We start from the raw sequence: 12300 nt of genomic DNA, 5'->3' as shown, positions 1-12300 counted from the left end.
TGTTAGTGGCTAATGTAGTCTCTGGTGATCTTGATCACCACCTCATTCTTCAGCAAAAATATACCACATGAAACATTTGAAGGGCTTTTGGTAGTAAAAAAAAAAAAGGGCATATCACCCCTACTCTACTGCATATCAAGGACAGAGCTCAAAATGGCCACAGGCTCACTTCCTCTTTTGAGTTTGAGGACATTTAGAGGAGGGCTTTTTTTGTATGAGGGAGTGTCATAGGAAATGTCTGTAATCTGGTTAGGCTTCATTAAGCCGGTCTGTGCCCTGCAGAGGATAATGTCACTGAGGGAATAAACAACATACACTACTGTATGCAAGATATGACGCAAGAGGTTTTAGTTAATGTAGGGAGTTAGGTATAAAATGGTCAATGGTACTGTGTTAATAACAATGTTAATACAGCAATACATGCCAGAGATGAGCATTGAAGATGATGCCTGATAATCCATCCTACCACTATTCTTTACTTCTTTTCCACAGCCCCCCTTTTTCCTGCTGCCTCATTCATGAGCTTCTGAATAGCTGTGCACCACCTGCACCTTTATAAACAGACACTAAGATACTCCAAAAAATGGGTTGTTTCCTGCTGCCTTGTGTACCGTATGTAATTGCAAAATAGAAACGGTTGGCTGCATTTAGCTCTTTACCTCACCACAACTCCCTGCGCATGAGCAGTATGTCAGTACTGTGGTCTATCAATTACAAAGTTGAGTCAGGGTTTGGCAAAGTAAAACGGCTCATAAACTGACAACGCACCAACGCTCTACAGCCCCACAGTGAGTACTTAGTTAGATTCCTGTGCAGGGAATTACTCCACAAATGTTCATCACTGCTACTTATTATTCATCTAGCAGTAAGAAAGTAGAACCTTAGGGGAGCAGATATAATGATGACTGTCCTTGAGAAGGATCTCAGTGTGCCTCTCTATCTAGGCCTTGTGAAGCAACAACACGCACCCCCTTAAGAGGACAAAATCAGCAGAGGAAAGTTTCAACTTCAGTCCCGTCTGACAGTGTGAACAAGTCAGCAGGTATCCTGCTAACAGGTTGATTAAGTTAGTCGAAAAAAGATGTGTTAGATTAGTTTAAGGTCCTTATGTGCGGCTCAAATGAGATTTGTTTCCTACACCAACCTCTAACAGACTACTATGAATTACCCTCCATCTCTGGCCTAACTATCACTCTCTTCTTTTGTACATTTCTCCTCTCATTAGCTTTATTTACATGGATAATATTTCTTCTTTCCGATTGAAGATATTGGGTCAACTGTTTAAATTGGATGGGATTAATAGGGTCTGGTATTTACAATCAACAATTAATTTAATAAGAACAGCTGTATGAGATGGCCAAAAGTGATGTGATGTTATGCATTCCTCTTCCTCGTCAGATATTTCATCTCTTTTGGAGCGTGTTTGATCAGCTCCCTGCCCTGAAGATGGATATCTATTGTCGTCTTTGTTAAGTTTTCCAAGAGTACGTATTAAAAACAAAGCCTCCGCAGTAGACCAGTTCACCTTAGAAGCCGCCATCTCGGGTAACACTGTTTACATGGGACAGATTTTAGTTTGATTTATTTATGAAAAGTTCCCCCTTTTTTAAATTTCGCTCAGATTGGGCCCGTTTATTCTGATTGAGGGGTTTCTATAGAAATATTTTATTCTGTTCAGGCTTTTAATTATGAGGCTCTGTGTAAACCCAGCTATTAACTCACAACTTAATGATAAGACAAGCTGAAAGTTGCACAATGCGTGTGTTCTGTACCTGGAATAGCCTGGTGAAGATGTCAAACTCAAAGACGGAGATGTAGTCGTTGCAGGTGAGGTCTATGGTGGACTTGAGGGCCATGGCCTCCAGACCGGAGCTGATGGGATGAAACTCGTGGAGAGACTGACGGAACACTTTCCAAGGCACAATGGTCCTGCAACACGCAGAACACAAACAAAACAGATGACGACATCCCCTTGTAAAAGCTGAAATCAAACAGCAAAAGATCATTAATAATGGATGTTGAATGTAGATTAACTGCATGATGCCTAGTGACATACCCACAAATAAGTGCAGTAATGGTGCTGGGACAGTTTTAATACATACTTCTTCAGTGCATGTAATACACCACTAAAACATCTAAATACAGATATGAAGTAAATTTCCTGTGAAGAACAAAAATTCTTGTGATTCATACATGATAAAAGGAAATGCTATTTTGGTACTCTAAGAGATCTTTGAAGGTCACCGGTCATGAACGCTAACCTGATGCAACCTTTTTATTGAGACAGCTACCAGTGTGCACATAGATGAACTTTAATTCACTTATGCAAAAAATACAGTACTTTCCCAAATGTTGGTCATATTGTTGGTCATTTCCCTGCTGAAGATGTATCACACGGTTATCTAATAAAAGGGGGAAATAAATTGATCGTTTTGAAGTCCTGGGAAAACCCAGCTGATTCAGTCTTTTGTAGTTCCACGTTTGTGGATTGTTTTTTTGTGTGCGTAGCTCAATATACGATCTTGTGTTGCATAATGACTATTACTAGAATCTTGACTTAGCTGTGTGCCCTTTGGGATTGATAAACTTAAATGTGTGTGATCACGCAAAAGGCCTGTTTTGATCAGCAGACATCTGCATTGAATAACTAAACATTTGTCCCACAGAAGAAATGTACCGTCTCTGACTACTGTGAAAGAAAAGAGAAGATATCATTTATATATTCTCTCACTGCAGGAACTTCTCATTCAACTCACTTACTTGGCAACACCCTGTAAAGTAGAAGGATGTCAATTTGGAAACACTGAGGTAATTCTATATTTGATGCAAAAGAAGTAATATAGCATTGTGCTCACTTGTCCCCGAAGGCACGCCTCCAGAACTCTGCAGCATCTGCCTTGGTGATGCGGAAGTTGTCACCCTGAAACTGACCGTTGGGGAAGATGGCCTTCAGCTCAGCCAGCATGTGGCTGAAGATCAACGACAGCTTGGTGAGGTTCCGCCTGTGCAAGAAGAGAAAGGAGAGGAGGGGGTGAGACTTCAGGTCTTCATCACTTTCATCAGCCGAAATAATAGCTTCAAGAGAGAAGAGTATTGGCATTTCATGTGTTGATTAAAAAGGTTCAAAGTTTCATTTTATTGTCATTTTACAACAGCATGGTTTTCAAACAAAGTAGGTGTAGTCCCCTTTATGCTACACAAGAGCTATTTATTGTTTTAGTCAGATGGCACAAAATATAATGTGTGTATTACTGATGAGGGGTATCATGGTGTTAAAGAAAGATTTTCCATGGGTGGAATACAGTCTCAATCTGAAATGCAAAACGCCTCCTTCAAAAATGCCCCAAGGCACACTGTAGGCTATTATAATACATATGGCCATGTAAAACAAAGATATTTTAATTTCAGACAAACCCTACAGTCTGCCTTTGATTGGTTTTGAGGGAGGATTGCATTTTACATTTTGGATTAAGTCTACATTCCACCCATAAAAAGACAATTTCTTTGCAATCACATAGCACACGTGTCACCAAGTACATAAGCATTAAGAGAATAGAAAGAAGACTGTAGTTTTAAGTTGTTGCAAAATCTTGTTTTAAAATGTGTGCCGAGAATACTGATTAATGACTAACTGTTGTTAATAACTGTTGAAAATTAATTATATTGTTCCAAATTGGCAGTTTGCACAATAAACAATTAGGCCTAATCTCATAAAGTCAGGGGAAAGTGAGATCATAATAAATTCTGTTAACATAAATTGAAATATTCAAATATCAAACATGCAGTTTCATCAGTAAACTATAAATAGCAACTTATCATTCTTTTTCGCCTAAGCCATGTGACAATGCAAAGAAATGCACTGATGCGATGCGGCTGACAACTTCCTTAAAATGCTCGCAAACAAACATGCATTATATGCGTTTGGATTCAACTTTTACACTTGCTTTCCAAAACATATCAAAGATATGATGGTTGTATTTGCTAATAAGTACAACCACATTTCCCCCTCGTATCAATGCTGGTGTGATAAAGATTGTGAGGCTAAATGTGCAGAAGGAACAAATAGACAAATAGAAAGATGATTCCAGGTAAAAGATATTACATCTCTCTCTTTATGCTATCCGACAACATGCCTTGTCTCATTTGTTTGTCAGCTCGTTTTTTTTACCTCCTCCAGCGGGGAATTAGTCTTGACACTAGTTCCATCCAACTGTCAGGGTTGATGTTCTCTGAGATACATCACCATGAGTAACATGGAGCTTTGGGAAGACGTTCAAGGTGTGTCTGCTAGCAGGAACTGTGTGTTCAGACTGCCATCTATCCACCAAGTACTGGACACAAGATTATTCTACCAGTATTGAGCTAATCAACATGACAAAGTTGAATTTAAATGTCTACTAACTGTATGCAGTCACAGCCATAAACATGCCACATCAAGATACTGCAGATTTCCTTGTGACATTTTTTGTTATAGTCATATTAATAAAACAAAAATATCTGCTGTCCACAAAATTCTTACTAACATAATGGAAATAGGAATTAGAAATTGATACTGTATATCAGAAGATGTGATCAGACGGTGCGTCTATGGTAACAGTGGCATGTCTGCTGCTCGCTCCTCCAACTTATGCTACATTTTTGATTGTTAAGAAAGTGGGCATTTTGTATTAAGCACAGCAGACTATGAGATCATCACTGCCCGCAGCGTCTTTCCACCATCCAACCTGCTGCTGGAGGAACTGTGAGGACTACAGTGCCAACCTTTCTCATATATTATAGATGTCTAATATTAAAATCATTTTTGGAAGCAATACATACTGAAGTTCAGATGATTCTGAAAGTTAATTTCCCACTGGACGTCAAGCACTATCTTCTTAGCATGAGTCCACACAAGATGTTATTGATCTTCTGGATGGTATTAGCCTCGCCTTGGCGAGAGTTTTCCTTTTTTTAAATTTTTTTTTATACATGTTACTGGGTTTTGTAGTTGGTATACTGGTCAGCTTCCCAGATAAAGTGTGATAAGCGTGTAGGTAACACTAAATTAGTGTTTTTCCTGGTTTTTCCACAAGGCAAACTCAGTGACTCTTAAATTTAGTTCTGACACCCACGTGGGGAGGCAACGTGAATGCTTAGCCTTGCCTCTTAAAAAAACATGAGCTTCAAATGTAGACTGTTCACTTCCTTATGAATAACAGGCTGAAGTTTCTAAAACATGCTGTTAGACGGATGGAGGCTCAAGGGTGGAAGTATTGGAGAAGGAAATAAAATACATGTCAGTCAAGGTCGGGTTTCTGCTTGGCGTTTTCTCCCACTGGGGATTGTCCTTAGCTGCTTCCACAGTACAGAAATAGTCGCAGGTTTGTGGAGACAACACAGAAATGGACATCCTAATGTACCGCTCTGATTCTAGTTGCAAAATGCTGGTCGACAAGCACAGAGGAGAAGAAAAAAGAAAGATGACAGAATAAGGAAGATCAGGGGACGAGTATAATTGAGGAAGGCAAAAGTGAGAGGGGAGGGTCAAAAAAAAGAAAAAAGGAGAACGAAGCAGCACAATGTCACCCCATCACAGCTTTGGGAGTGTTGTGCTGAGAAAGCCATGATTTACGAGGTGGCACAGAGGGAGATTGTGCTTGGCTGTCGGGCAGGGTGAATTGACATGCACAAGAGAGACAGCAATGAAAGCGTGGCTACACTGCAGCTGCCACACACTACACTACAAACCCTATGAGTGGAGAGAGAGGAGGGGGAGTGGAAAGAGTGAATGAGGAAGGAGGACAGTCACTGAAGATGGATGAATAAGATTAGTGTACGTTGAGAACCTGCCAAAATAGACCAGCGCTTGTTAGGATGATCGTTAACCTCAGAGGGAGCAGACTAGAATCTGAAAGAGAAAATGCAACGCCCGCAAACTGCAATAAAGCGTCATATTTATAGCCTCTCAGCAGTAAATGATCCTCAAACAGTGAACACTCTTGTAGCTGGATGTCTAATCTGTTGAGCTGCTCTGCCCACTTAAAATCTACAGCAGACTTGAAGCCAGATGCCTGGGACTGGATGTCTTTGAAGTCAGGGCTAGCCCTCATCAGTGATGCAATGTGGAAAATGAGACCTTCAACTACGGCATCTCCCTGAGGAGCTCAGCACCGCCGTGCACGTCTTCCCTTTCCAATGTCATCTGAGGGAAGGCAGGCGTCTGTGACATCGCATCTCTGTGTTTTCTTCAGCAGCTATCATCTCAGCGGGCGGTCCTCTTCTGTTTCTTCTGCTTCCTGGCCCTACTGGCCTACTGAGCCTTCGAGCTGCGGTCTCATCCATTCTCCTGTCAACCTCTCTCTACCCTGTGCTTTTATCCAAGTTACAACCACCCCCCTCCTGCTCTGCTTTCATCTACAACGTAATCGTATGAAGACAGTTATCCTCCCTCTCTAGTTTATGCGTGGAATTAATCCACTCCTCACTCAAAGCTTTCATTTCCACATCTAGGCTAGTTTACAGTCTTATGAATCCACTAATCCACTCCTCTCATCTCTCAACTTAAAACATTAATGGAGGCTACTTAAGAATTCAAGATTAGAAATTCTCTCTTCAAACGCTCCATTAAAATTCATTTCTAATTCACCAGCAATGTTACCGATACGTTTCAAGATTCTCACTTGGGGTCACAGTTTCCAACAGGCACAACATATGCTGGAATTTTTTGATCTGAAGAGGCTAAAGCTTGGCTGGATTTTACATGTATTCAACAGACCAAAGGGCAATCAGGTCTGTCCAAGCTGCAGCTCTGCGCGTAGCATCTAGAAGCAACCAAGTTTATTCAGTTCAGCCAATCCAACCTTGGTCTAAAGATGAGTTCAGAATAAAAGCAAAGGGAAATTATTCCAAAAAAAGGCAAACAGGCAGGAATTATTACTAAAAGTGGGGCAAAGTTGAGTTCAAATTTGCCCTCCACCAGTTGTAAGACTGCCTAAATGTACAGATACAAGGGCAGAATGTATGAATAGCGGGGCCACCCTGATTAACAGAGAAAAACATAAATCTGTGAGCTCCTCTTTAGCTAGCTAGTCAGCCACTAACAACATAGAGTGGTGGCTATTTTCAGGGTTTATGCTACGTGGTAATTACAGTTTTTTTTTCTCCAAGTCACGTATATTTAAAGCAACAGTATGTAGCTTTCTGAAGAAAGCTAGTTGATTGTTGAGTCTGTCAGTCATTAAATACTGGTGCTTTGGGTTGGGGATGCATGGCGTTAGCATTCCCCGCGAACTGTTATTAAGCTCAATAAAAACAATAAACAACAATATTCGACCAGAAATTCTCCCACTTGTTGAGGACATTTTTAAATTTCCAGGGACGAGTAGACCAGCATCAACCCTGGCTATGTTTGAACATAAAACAAAACTGCAATTAGGGCTGTAAATAACGATTATTTTCATTATCGATTAATACTGTGATTATATTCTCGTTTACTCACTAAAAAGGTACAAAATGTAGGAAGATTTTGATAAAAAGGCATCAGAATTTCTCACAGCAAAAGCTTGTATGTTCAAATTTCTTGTTTTGTCTGACTAACACTCTAAAACTCGAAGATATTCAGTTCACAACAATGTAAAACAGAAAAAGCAGCAAATCATCACAATGGAAAAAGCAAGAACTAGTGATTAACAGGTTAAAAATTGAAAGTATTAACGAGTATAAAAACAGTTGCCGATTAATTTTCCGTCCATCAACTAATCGACTAATTGTTTCAGCTTAAACTACATTCACTTTTAGCTCACATGAATAATGAGCTGAAAGAGGCAAAACAGCTCCATAAAGCAGCAATATTTGACATCACCTTTTTCAAACTGAACTGTCTGCTTCAAATCAGTAAGAAGACAGCGAACAAAAAGAAAAAATACAGAAATCTCTCATGAGAAATAATTGGGATGGTTCCAACTTTAACAGGAAATTGTGTGTTTGCTGAGTACGATAAGTTTTCAGGCTTTGAAAGCAAGAAAAAACAAATGCAAACCACAGTGATAAACCTTTACTTCGCTCCTGTGTTTGACACATGCAGGAGGAGCTTTTTAAGTAAAAGACAGTCAGGTAGCATACCTGCACAAGCACAAGAAGTTTCATATGAAGTGGCAAATGCTTAGTCAAAAAAATCCCCTTACACGTGACTGTGCACTTCTAGGCTTTTCTACACATAACGTACCCACACAGTGAGTGTACGCTGTAGCAGCCAACATCCACGTTGTATGTGTGACTCAGAGATGGAGAGAAAGAACGAATGTGAGTGAACGCTGGTCTGACTGGCATCAAGCTCACAGGGTGGCACAGCTGTCTCTGGCACGAGATTTGCACAGTGAATGAGACTTTGTTGTGTCTGCGTGATGGAGAGAGCTTTACCACAGGCTTGCTGAATATTGGCTGAAACTCAAAGATTCTGGTTCAAATCTGATCTTTAACATAGCAGGATGAGCTGATATTTGTTTTAGCGTCTCTATGTCTGTGTCCCTCTACATTCTACAATACCAGCTCTATACTGTGTGTGTGTGTGTGTGTATACACACTAGGCATTAGCCAGCGCTCCTACAACTGTTCCCGCTACTTAAGCTGTGGTGCCAACCAGGACAATGCAGAGTCAGAGGGCTACAGATGTGCAGAGAATGGTTTGCTAACCTACTCTGGATTGTCATATGTCTAAAGTGTTTCCTTTCTCCACCTCTCATTCATTCTTAACCATGACGCAGCAACAAGCCAAACCTTATTTTTTGAACACTAGGTTTGTTGTCCACCATCCCCCTCATGCTATAGATTGACCTCTGACCTTGCAGCTGGCTGCTCCCTTCCTGTTTCCTGCTGGCTGTGATAAAGTAGCGCAGCTAGCCAGCACCGCACTGCGCTAATACACCGCAGCACAGCCAGCGAGGGTCAGCCTTACAAGAATGAGAGCCTGTCTGGATTGGCAAGAGTCACAAGTAGCTGTAATATCATCATGCAGCTGCATTATCTTTTCTGCACAAGGCTAAAAGGGAAATGCACATCAAACACAAACTGAGCCCTACACCTATGTTACCAAAAGCTATTTCAACAGTTCATAAGATGAACTAAGCTGGATCAGGACTAAGTATTTGAAGTCACTGAATTGATTGCAATTAATTACATTACATTACAGGTCTGAACACATCTGCCTCCTTTGAGGAAACATGGACACCAGTGTAGTTATTTGTCATATCACCCCACACCAAGTCGATCATTATGATGTCCATCGAAAGAAAACTGATTGCCATCTATTTTGATATTCGATTAATTGTTTGTTGTTTTTCAAGAGAAAATGTCAATCATTTGCTGATTCCAGTTTCTTAAATCTAAGGATTTACTGCTTTTTTGATCATTAATGACAGTAAATGAAGAGTCTTTGGTTTTTGGACTGTTGGTCTGACAAAGATTTGAAGACACCACTTTCGACTCTGGGAAATTGTGGTGAGCCTTTTTAACAAATTTTCTGACATTTTAAACACTTGACGATTAATCAATTAACCCATTAAGACCAGATGCAACGTTTGGGTGAATATACCCATAAGACTGGGTGAGAAGTTTGTGTGTTTCTCCTTTGCCTGATATGACGTGAGTGTGTTTTGGATGAAGTTGTCACTGAAGAAATTAACTGTGATTTGTTCATGAAAATTAGAGCAAAGGCAATTATTTCCAATTAAAGACAAAGTCTAATGCTCTTAAAAGGATTGTCTTTCAATTTTCTATCTCAAGAGGCTAAAAAATAAGTTTTAGTGAACGTTGACAATTTTGTCAAGTTTTTCAGAAAAACCTCAGGTTTTAGGAGGGGTTTTCAAACAATGCCTTAGGTTTTAGAATGCATTTTTAATGAGCAACCCTCGGTCTTAATGGGTTTATCTTGAAAATATTCAGCAAGTATTTGATAATGAAAATAATCAGTAGTTGCAGCACTAAGAGAGACCAAACAGTCACAGTACATCGAAAGGATCAAGAGCTGCATGTGAAAGTGCATTTACTACAGGTAACGTGATGAGACATACTAGTCCGGTCATATGCAAAGCACTCCAACTGTGTCCATTCACCACCACAGGCTCCAATCAGACTCCATCTGGATGGAAAAAGGCATATGATGGATGCATATTATGAAGATAAATCAGAAACTACCAGTATTTCACTCCAAAGCAGATTAATTCCCAATGCACTCTAGCTCAAGAACTGCCCCATCACTACATTCTCAAGAAAAAGAAAAGAATTCAGTAAAATCCCTACTTGGTGCTAAATCCCATCCTCCTGGCTCCCAAGATCATGCCCTTTTCAGTGTCTGTCAGATCACATTTAGGCACATTCTTAATCCGTTAACTAGGAAGCGAATAGGAAGAAATGGAGTTGCAATTGGATGCATCTGTTTATATCTTGACAAATATGTAAAGGGAGAGAGGAGCACACGCTTTGTAGGGCCAGCGTTATTACCATTGTGCACACTGACTTTAATAATGTGGTGAATACTTGCACAAAATATCTACACAGGCATTAAAAATAAATGTAGTTGTTGGATGAGGAAACACAGTGGATTAAGTGTTTGAAAGTCTGGGTTTCCATTTTGCTCTAGTCATCACTTTATAAATTTAACTCTCCGGAACTGGCTTCACTCCAGATCTCCATCAGGAAACAGCCATGACAGCGCACAACACACACACACACACACACACACACGCACACGGACACACACCACTGCACTTAAGCAATGATCCAAACACACTTAACTGCTTCCTTACACAAGCTACTGAATAATAAAATCCTACATATAAAAAAAAAACAGCTGTGTTCCTGTGCAAAATCCAGATAAACTTCTATAATTTTATTTTAATTTAATCTCCCTTTCACAGCTGTTATCACTGTGGTCAATTAGCCAGGCTTAAACTCAGATTATTGTGAGGGAGAAAATAAAGATTGTAAAAAAACAACACCACTGTTTAGCTTAATCCTCTCTACACAGTTAAATAGCCATATCTTAGTGCATATCTGAGCTCATTTATCTCTATGTGCATAAACAGCAAGTGCTTGGTGTACCCTGCAGGACAGAGAAGCTAGTGGGCTGCGTCATGCTAATCACCATAATCTAATAGTGTGAGGACAACGTGAGTCGGCTACTCACTGATACCGCAGTGACATAAATAACCATGATGCTCCGCTATTTGTGTGTGTGTGTGTAGAGCCCCAAGCTACAAGTGTAGGCAAATGTAATTGAAGCTGAAACACCCGCAGCCTCAAGAGTGTGAACTGTGTTTTCCATTCGCAGGGCTGATAGCCGTTTGGCTGCTAGGCTAACCACTAAAAGCCTCCTTTACTTCACTCCCAAGTCCATCACAACCAACTAAGACTCCCTGCTGCGGCAGCACAGAGAGAGAGACAACACTTTCTTTTTCTTAATTCATCTCAGTTTGTACATAGATGTGAGCCACAAAAAGCAGCACATTCAGTTTGATTCATATCTAAGAGTGCATACAGAGAACATCAGTAGTGTGAAACAGCTCTGTGGCTTTAGCCTGGGTGATGAAAGATAGCAATGTGTGCCGGCTATAGATACTTCAAAATTAACTTTTTGTCCACCAGCCAAATGGCTAGTGAATGTTTGAATTTTACCAGATTTTTTTTGGCTGGTGAGTAAACTAAATCTATGACCCATTTGCATATTTTTATATTTTAATAAGGAGAAACTTTGTAAAATGTTTTAAAAAATGACAAATTCTTAATTATTTGGAACTTCTTGTTCATTTGGCTGTCTGTATGCATCTGCTATGTACTTGTTCATCTGTATATAAGTATGGGAAGAAAGATCCGATCACAAGTACTGACTCGAGATGCATGTGAATGCCAGGTGTGAACTGACAGACTTAGAACTGTTCACCAGTAATCAGATCACAGGGTCTGAACGGCCTCATTGTCAGTCACGACCAACATCGGATACATCTGAGCAAACAACCAACAGCCAGTTTACAATGGTAAGGTACTCAGCAACAATACCGTATGACCCTATTACAAAACAGCCAAACGGTACAAGGACATAGCAAGGATGTGCTACCACTTAGCATGTTTGAAAAGTCTGACTTCAGAGAGTTGGAAAGCTTTTAACATTTGAACAGTAACCTGTCTGCCTTGATACACCAAATTCAAAGTAAAGTGGTTAAATTAAACCTTTTCTCTCCTGGTCTTTATTCAAAATAAGTCATTAAAAGTTATAGAAGAAATTTGCCATTGACTGAATTATGTCGATAAAATGTTTTGTAAAATGTT

General features: G+C 40.0%; 1 protein-coding gene across 2 annotated transcripts in view; it reads right to left on the bottom strand.

Annotated features, from left to right (window-relative positions):
- The window catches only part of cbl (Cbl proto-oncogene, E3 ubiquitin protein ligase), a 41743-nt gene that overhangs the window by 16215 nt on the left and 13228 nt on the right, over positions 1-12300 (bottom strand). For both annotated transcript variants that reach the window (XM_073491555.1, XM_073491564.1), the window contains exons 3-4: positions 2856-3002; positions 1773-1929 (exon numbers count right to left, since the gene is read on the bottom strand). In XM_073491555.1, coding sequence (XP_073347656.1) covers positions 1773-1929; positions 2856-3002 — 304 coding nt within the window. The remainder of the gene's footprint in view (positions 1-1772; positions 1930-2855; positions 3003-12300) is intronic.

This window comes from Pagrus major, chromosome 2 (genome assembly GCF_040436345.1).
Source record: "Pagrus major chromosome 2, Pma_NU_1.0".
NCBI lineage: Eukaryota > Metazoa > Chordata > Actinopteri > Spariformes > Sparidae > Pagrus > Pagrus major.
The sequence above is the reverse complement of the archived record's forward strand: the minus strand, read 5'-3'. Positions and strand labels throughout refer to the sequence as shown.